At 36.5% G+C, this 8958-nt stretch overlaps 1 protein-coding gene across 1 annotated transcript; it reads right to left on the bottom strand.

Annotated features, from left to right (window-relative positions):
- Positions 1 to 845: 845 nt before the first annotated feature.
- On the bottom strand, positions 846 to 4534 carry LOC309688423 (uncharacterized protein). The gene is made up of 4 exons (XM_082504140.1): positions 4427 to 4534; positions 2353 to 2679; positions 2082 to 2183; positions 846 to 1708 (listed from the first exon to the last, which is right to left on the bottom strand). Exons 1-4 carry the CDS (start codon positions 4497 to 4499, stop codon positions 1695 to 1697), a joined length of 516 nt encoding a protein of 171 aa, XP_082360266.1. The 5' UTR covers positions 4500 to 4534; the 3' UTR covers positions 846 to 1694.
- Positions 4535 to 8958: the final 4424 nt, after the last annotated feature.

The following is an 8958-nucleotide window of genomic DNA, read 5'->3' on the forward strand; positions in this document are numbered from 1 at the left end:
GTTTCCCTCCAAGCCCTGAACGGGCTAGGAGCCATTACTGACAATGGATTGCCCAATCTAATCTCTTAAAACAATCAGCACTTCCCCTTCCCTGCATGTCTGTGCACACTGGGAAGGTAGTGGTTGATAAAAATGGACCAACAAAAGCAAAACAAGAGAGACCTAAAAAGCTGACAGAGAAAAAGAAATAATAAATAGTAATCAAGGCAAAATGTGTCAAATTAAGTCACATGTTAGCAGCTCCACCTTTAACAGAGAGTTTTTTTTACAGCAACAGCTAGTAAGAAGCCCTCTCGGTCGCAGACGGTGGTTGTTGCTAGCACTAATGCCTCAGGGCCAAGAGAATGGAAACCACTGTCCTCATTATGGTAAAAAACAGTGTATAAATAAAAACTGGTGGTTTGCACAAAGCTGCTGAAACTCACACACAGAAACATCACCTGTAACTTTAATGTACCCAGCTGACTTATACAGTTCTCACTTTTTTCTAAATATTTCATAGTAATAGGAGAGCAATGAGAAAAAGGAGCGAGAAATATGGTAATTCAACACGGTTAAAAGCAGCAGCTAAGGAATGTCTCAGATTAAACTCTTCTGGTATATGTCAGCTTCCCCTACAAAACTGATAGATGGTTTGCAAATATGTGTGTACAAAACTTATTTTTCCTTTTTTGAAGGATCTTGACAGAACCCAGTAAACTTTGTTCTGGATAATCTGTTGTAAAAAAACAAACAAAAAAAAAACATGCATATTGAGTGTATAATCATGTGTCAAATAAAGTTAATATGTTTGAAATATATATAACTTGCATATTTCTTTTCTTTGCTTGCTTTATTTGGTGGTTGCTGTCACTTTCTATATTTTAGTAAACAACAGATAAGCAAACCTTCTCTTTTAGAAGCCAATGCAATTTACACGTGGATGCACACACTGCATAAATGTCAGGTTTCTGTAAGAGTTAAAATTAGAACCATAAGCCACAGTGGGTTGTGTCAAAAAAAAAAAAAAAAAAAAAATCAGCATATATACATCCAGTGCTGTGAAGATGTGTTTTTCCCTCTTCTTGATTTCTTTTTCTTTTTGAATGTTTGTCAAACTGTTTCAGATCAAACACTTCAATATCACACAAAGGTAGCCTGAGTAAGTATAAAATGTAGTCGTTAAATGATGATTTCATTTATTAAAGGAAAAAAATGATCCAAACCTAACTGGCCCTGTGTGAAAAAAGTAATTGCTTCCTAAACCTAATAACTGGTTGTGCGGCAGCAGCAAAACTTTCAAACAGTTGTGATAAGGAGCAAAATCTCTTATTATTGAATCATGACCTCTGACATTAACTGAGACAAGTGAGGCCTGCAGTTCATGAGATGATGTTCTGTTTTCTTTTTCACTTCCTAGATGAGTTCAATGTGATCTTGGAGTCTTCTTGTTAGGTGGTCACTCCTGGGAAGGCTCACCACTTTTCCAAGTTTTCTCCGTCTGTGGATAATGGCTTTCACTGTGGTTCTCTGAAATCCTGAAGCTTTAGAAATGGCTTTGCAACCTTAGATGTCGTTAATTGCAGTTAGTTCATGAATAATTTTATTTATAGAATTTTGTAATTTAGTAACTTTTCAGTATTTTCATTTTTGCTCTTCTTTTTCTCTTTTCCCTCTTCTGAGGATTAATTATAGAAGGAAGATTCTGTGGCCTCTCACCTGTTTTCTCCTGTACGAAAACAAACAATACATTTTATTTTAGATTTCACATTTGTTATTCCAGTAGTCTGACATTTATTGTTTTATTTGTTTGTGTTAAAAGTGCTCTTAGCATTATGCTGTTCGACAACAGATTATTTATTTTGGAATCCTTAGCTAATTTATTACGGTTTGAAACGACTTTTTTTTTTTTTTAACTAAAAATAGGTTAATTTAAAAAAAATAAATTTTTTCTCTGTGATACAAATTCTACAGGACTATAAACATGGGATATCTTGCAGTTTGGCAGTTTAATTCTTTTTTGTCTGGTACAATGGTTCTGTGACCAATCCACCCTCCAAAACAATCACTTGACAATCCAGTCAGACACAGCAAGTTCTCACCTTTGCATTTTTGGTAGCCATAGTGGCCACCAACACCCACCACAAATAGAGCAGTCACACCAGCGGAGATGTAAATCACCAGCCACGGGATTCTTTGTGTACCTGCATGAAGAGCAGCTGTTTTACTAGATATGTATCAGAGTACATCATTGTAATAGATTATTGATTTGTCCTTTTGCCTGTCAGGCTTTGAGATTTGTTATTCAAAATGAAGAAACTCTACAGCTCAAAATTAAATTAATTTAAAATCTACAAATAAAAATCCACTTACCTATTTCATCCAGCACCACTAGAACACATTTTCCCTCCTGTATACAGTGGTAAAATCCTATGTCAGCCTTTTCAAGATCATCAATTCTGATAGAGTAGTTCCCCTCTGAGCCCTGGTTTGGAAAGGCTTTCACTCGGCCATTTCTGGGGTCAAAAAATGTAACGTGCCCTTCAGATGAGAGATTGAGCAATTGCCCTGAGCCACTGTAGTTCCACGTCACCCATTTGAACTTGCTTGTTTGAATGTTGCATGGTAGAAGCACAGATGAACCAAATGGAGCCTTCAGTCTGTGCTCTTCACCGATTTCTCCTAAATGTTCACAGGAGTCTTCATCATAAAGGGAAAAATGAAACAAAATAGAAAGTTTAGTTTACTCATCTCGTGGTCAGATGATCAAAGAGCCAACAGAACAACCTCTTACCCCTCCATACTGCAGGTATTCAGAGCTCATGACGTGTTCATTTCTTCAATAAAAGTGAATAATTATGACAGGGAAGAAGAAGCAGAAGTGTTTGGTTCATGTTCTGTTTTCCGGCCTCAATAAAAGGCGCAACTTTTGTTATAATCCAACTTCAGTTCAGTTCAGTTCATTTTTATTTCAAACATTTCAAACATGTGCCTTCACAATCATTACAAAATATCATTCCATTATTTGTTTGAAAAGGAGTAGGCTGAAGTATTTACTCATTTGTCCCTACCCCCTCAAGTTTTACCTCTCATTCATTTAATTTTTTTTTGTCTTAAATTAAACAAACAACATATGAAACATATAAACATATGAAGTAAAACAAAACATAACATACATAAATCAAAAACAAGAAATTAGCAAGCCCCACCACAGTATAGTTTCTTTCATATGAAAAATACAGAATGTGTATATTTGCAGATACACAAGTTATGGAAAAACAACAAACCAAAACAAAACAAAAAACAAAAAAACAACCAAAAAAGAACCGCAACACCATTACCAGCAACATTACCGTCCTGGGTTAACCCCGTTTTCTTCATTCTTATACTTATTTAAAATTAGGTTTTTATATTTTACTTTAAACTGTTTTATGTTTTGACTGTCTTTTATTTCTTCTGTTAGACTGTTCCATAATTTAACTCCTGCAATTGAGATTGACATAGTTCTTAAAGTTGTTCTAGCACTTTGTATTTTTAAATTCCATTTCCCTCTTAAGTTATACCCACCTTCTCTTTCTATGAACAATTTACAGATTTCTTTGGGAAGCAATTTATTTCTGACTTTATACATTATTTGCGCTGTTTTAAGCTTCACCAAGTCTTGGAATTTAATAGCTTGCATTTTGACAAAGAGTGCATTTGTATGGTCCCTGTACCCTACATTATTTATTAATCTAATGGCCCTTTTCTGTATTATAGTAACTTCATTTCCACGTTTTGTTAATCTGCATTTGGGTCCATTACTTTCCACTCATCATGGTCTGCCTGCACAGACCTTGACACTAACAATCTTTACAACCCAGCTACACAGTGATAAAAATAAAGTTTTAAACATATTTAAACAGTATAACAATCATATCTAGGTAATTAAAGACCTAAAGTGCAATTAAACATATGTCTGTTTCAGTGCATTAAACAAGAAAGTGTCAAAGGAAGTAGTAGGTATTTTAAAGGTATTTTAAAGATACAAACATTGTATTTTACAAGAAAGATCTCTGGTTACGTTTCAGTAAAACATATCACAGAAGTTTCCTTTGTATTTCCTTTAGGTTTCGTGACTGTTGGATTTAGGTTTGATTGCCTTTTATCAGTTGGATGGTAAACTGTGAGTTAGACTTGCTTTCTAAATACTTTTGCATATGAAATTCACATTTCCTTTAATAAATGCAATTATAAATAATAAATGCAAAAAAAATCAACCTCATGAATTTTAGTTGATTAGTTTAATTAATATATCTTAAATCTGATTAAAAATATTTTTCTGAACCATCCACTGGGTCAGAAGTCCAAATATTCAGCCAAAATATTTCAATCCGCATTTTGTTTTTATTTTTTTTAATTGATTAGAGTAGTTTCATACTTTTTAGACTTCCACCGAGTCACTTACCAATTGAAGACGCACAGTTGAAGCACAGACACAAAACAAAAGTCCACCCAGCTGCGTGCATCTTCCTCAGCATGTAGTACAATGTGAGCAGCACCCTGGTGATGGTGTATTAACCTGTTTGAGCATCAGGGTACACGCAAGACCACAGGTTCTATTTAAAGGGTCCATCCGGAAGTATATTTGGCACTGACAAAAAAAAAACGGGTGGGTGGGCCTAATTCAAACACAACTTTCAAAATAAAGGTATTTTTTCATTGGTGCAGTGTGTACAGAGAAAACAGCCAAACAGAGACGTACTTGTTGTGCAGTGTAGCCTTTAGTGGACGATTTTAACTTCTTTTTTTAACTTAACTTTGTCTTGTGTATCCTGTTATGATCTCATTATGCATCATATCCAAGCTTGCTTTTGCAAAACAAAAAGCAGAAGAAACACATTAATCAGTAAATTACTTTTTGCTAGCAGGACAGAAAAGACCATCAGTTTGTCATTTTGTTCAGTGTGCGATGTGTGGTGTTAAATTTAAGGTGAGGGAGCTCTTAACAATTAGTGTTATCATAATAATCTACACCAGTGTCTGCATTATGGACGGGCTCCAGGGGTCCAGGCTGTCCAAAAAGGTCACTTTTCCCCATCAGCTGAATTCTACTGACCTACTTTGACAGTTATAAGTAAAATTGAGTAGATTTGGTAATAAAATGTGTTTTTATTTATGCATTTTTTAGGTGTGCTGAATCTAATTTCCCCTGTTCAAGCAAGTTACCCATCCAGTCCATCTGCTCTGGCGCTGACCATGCACAATACAATTAAAACTATTGTTTAAAATAACACATCATCATTCTGCATGATATGGCTGATTAATGAGTCTGTATCAATGGTGTCAAACCAACATAACTTTTTAAAGTTTTTTCGAAGTTGTTTTTTTTCCCCGTTTTTTTTTTTTATGTTGGTTTTGCGCTTCATTTTTTTTTTTTTGTGCTATGCGAGGTATGTAGTTTGGACTCTTGCTTTATTTGTGTTCTGGTTACCATTTGTTGTTTAGGGATTTTGAATGCTTGTGAATACGATTAAGTGTCTCATCTTAAACCCTTAAATTCTAAATTTGAAGCTCTTGAGTGGGATCCATGTTTATGATTTTTGAGGTCGATTCCTGTTGTACTTTGAAAGATGTTATCTCTGGTATCTTGCTGTGACTTTTACTTCCTGCCCACCTCCCTCACTCACTCTCTCTCTCTCCATGAGCAGCACTTGATCCATTATAAAAAAAAACATGCTTGTTTGTTTAAACCCATGCACAAATGTGAAGATTTGCAATTTTAATTGAATTTGAATGGATATTTTCAAATTGTACTTTTTCATTTGCTTCCACATGACGTCAGCTGTTAGCGAATGTAGTTCATTAGAGATCGATTCTAGTACAATTTGAATGAGTCAAACAGATTTACAGAACAAAAGCTGACACTGTTTTGTAGTTGCATAAACAGCCATTTGTTTGCAGTAGATCTATATTTATATCAGATCTATATCCGACACTGAAAAATGTTAATGTGCTAGCTGACATAGGGCGACATCTACTGGTCTTTTATCATAACTACTCGTAACAACAACACTGCTGTTCACACAACATCTGCATCTGCTCCTTGCGTGCATCTGAACAGACAACCTGTTGACCACAGCTGGACTGACCATCGGGCATACAGGGCATATATCGGTTTGGATATCTGGTGAGAGGGAAATATGAAGATGAAAACGGGAGATGTCCTTACTGAATGAGAGCTGAACAGGTGATGGAGAAACAGGTTTACCTTTTAGGAGACGAATGAGTTGAAGGGAAGTTACGAACCGTTTCTGACAGTTGCTGACAGCTGGTAACTGTACTGGGACGGGTCTAAAGGTTTGCCTTGGGTCAGGTAGGGCATTAACAGGGAAAGGGGGGCACAAAGAAATAGTTCTTTCTTATTCTCATTTAGAATGTCTAGCTTTTAATAAATAATTATCAGAATCTTACAATCAAAGTGGTCATCTGATGCAGAATATATAGAAATCATACATATATACCAACAGGACAGTGTACACCACTGTCACAAAAGCGTTTTTGTTCATTTAAAGGCTTTATGGCTTTTCCTATATTACCTAGTACGCTGGTTTTTAGTCAAAATGCCCAGGCTGATTTTTTGTCGCAGTCCAGCCCTGCTGCTGACACAAACAACCCAAAGTGACAATAAAGCTGTGCAGTGACTGGAGGATTATAGAATTAAATATGTGATCAAATATTATAAGGAAAACGTCTTTTGGGAGCCAAGGTACAATTTAATATCCATTACAAATTGTACAGTTCTTGGTTGATTTGATTGTCATATAGTGATCCAGGAGGTCTTCCTGATTTATGCACTCCCCCAAAACAAAGAAAAACAATCTTTTGTTCACAGTGTTACATGTTAATGTGTGGGATCAGTGTTATTTTTAGATTTATAAGACAAAAGATGAACAGTTTAAAAGTCGATTTCCCACTACTGCAAGGCTGCAGGCTCCCTGGCCCCTTAGAGATCTCTACATTTCAGTAGAAATGCACCTGTAGGAGAAAAGGTACTGTAGCAAAGCTCAGCGATAAAATGATACAAATTCTCTACAAATTCTCTTTAACATACCAGGTTTTCAGCTGTTGGGGATTTCACAAAAGAGAAAAGTCTAACCACAAACCACTTGTGAATGGAGGATTATCCTAGTTCTGTATTGGAAACTTGCAGCATAACTGTTTTGTGGCTGTCACTAGCAGCAGTTTCCATCTTTGTTGGCCATCTGAGTCCTCAGTCGGTGTAGCCCAGCTGTCCTCCGGCAGCAGAACAAAGTCCCTGTCCTCACGTTTGACTACAAACAGCTCCACATACACGGGCTGGCCACGCTCAGCTACTATTGGATGGTAAAAATGGGAATAGAAAGACCTATATGAGAAATCTGCAGATAAACATGTCTGAGTAAGACCCACCACATTTTAATCATATTAACAAATACAAAAAATATTTTTTAAAACAAAAATAGGAATGAAACTTTGACTTTTGGCAATTCTCAGTTCAGTTCTTGTTCCTTTGCTCCTCAGTTTAAGTGGGCGCTCTGACTTTTTTTTTGCTGAACCCTGATGCCTAGTTGAGTCATTTGAGTTAGTGCAAAGCTGCACTGCACAGTGAGACAAAAGGAAAAGGAAACTAGAATGAGTGACAACTATCTTTAAAAAAAAGTGTGAAGTGTGTCATCGTCCACTGTGCAGTACTTAATTTACATGCAATAACTCACACTGTAAATATATAACATTATTTATATTCTAAAGGCTGATGGTTACCATAGACCGAGTGCCACAGTCACTGAACAGAAAGATGAAAGTGATGGCATCAGCTCATCTTTTCTTGGGTTTACAGTTGGGATTTTGGCCAGAATGAATCCAGACTGTATCCAGATTCAGAGGGAGCATTCTTGCATGCTTGTGTATGGTAATGTTGAAGCCATCTTTGCTGCAGAGAAACTGCTTTGATGACACTTCTGTGGAAAACATGCTTGAATTATTTGATAAACAGAAACTAAAATATATTGTGATATTTCTGTGCATTACCTTTCATCTTCCTTTCACAGATTAGAGGCAAAGACTCAACACTTTTCTGACTCAACTCTGCCACTGCTGGCACGTGCTTCAATGAAAATGGTTATATTTGTGTTATATTTGTGTTGAGTTAAAGAAAAGTTTTGAAAATAAAAGTCCTTTTAGAAGAATACACAATGAGTTTATCTTACTTTTCTTTCTCACAAAACATCCCCAGGATGCAACTGTTAAGATAACCAAGCTGTTACTTTCTTGCAGGAAGTAGTGGCGCTGCTTTGCTATAGCAGTGACTTGGTAATATCCGCTGTGGTCATCTGAGTGTGAATCAATAGAAATAGAAGCACAGACACAACAAACATTTCAAAGCTCCACGCACTTTGAAAGCTACATACCTGTACATATATTGACAGCGCATGACTTACCGTAAACGTAAATGGCCATTAAAAAGATCTGTGAATTTAATCTTTGATATATAGAGAGACATGAACTCCTCACAGCAAATCAAAGTGGCCTTTTTGATTTTCGCAGTGTTTCGAAATAGTTTGAAACAGCCAGGGTTTCACATTTCAGAATAGGCAGTGAAAAGAAAGTAAATGTCACCAGAATAAACTTGGTCTTCACTCGTGGTTGCTGAGTCTGAGTGCGAGGGCGCCGCTGGTTGTTGTTAGCTTTAATTGCCACCTCTCCCACCAGGAGGGTAAAAGCAACCCAGCAGATCAGAAAGTGATCTGCAAACTGATGCAGCCAGTAGACAGTGAGGTGTCTGCCCACACAACATGAGCATCGTGTGGTCACCCTCTGGTGTTATCAGTTTTTCAAGATGGGTTTCCCCCCAACTTGTTAAAGTTACAGTCACTGCGTGCGTGTGTGTGGGGGGGCGGGGGATTTTGTTTCTAAGAAAAAACATCTTGAATTTTTCTCTTTAAAATAATAGAAAGGCAA

The sequence above is a fragment of the Aulonocara stuartgranti genome, assembly GCF_965226115.1.
Source record: "Aulonocara stuartgranti genome assembly, chromosome: 14".
NCBI classification, from domain to species: Eukaryota; Metazoa; Chordata; class Actinopteri; order Cichliformes; family Cichlidae; genus Aulonocara; species Aulonocara stuartgranti.

Bases quoted from the DNA above. Each gene is read 5' to 3' on its own strand.
- LOC309688423 (XM_082504140.1), bottom strand. From the start codon at position 4,499: ATGCTGAGGAAGATGCACGCAGCTGGGTGGACTTTTGTTTTGTGTCTG. The intron at 2,680-4,426 runs GTAAGTGACTCG...TTTATGATGAAG, and splicing joins CAACTGTGCGTCTTCAATTG to ACTCCTGTGAACATTTAGGA. The intron at 2,184-2,352 runs GTAAGTGGATTT...CTCTTCATGCAG, and splicing joins AGTGGTGCTGGATGAAATAG to GTACACAAAGAATCCCGTGG.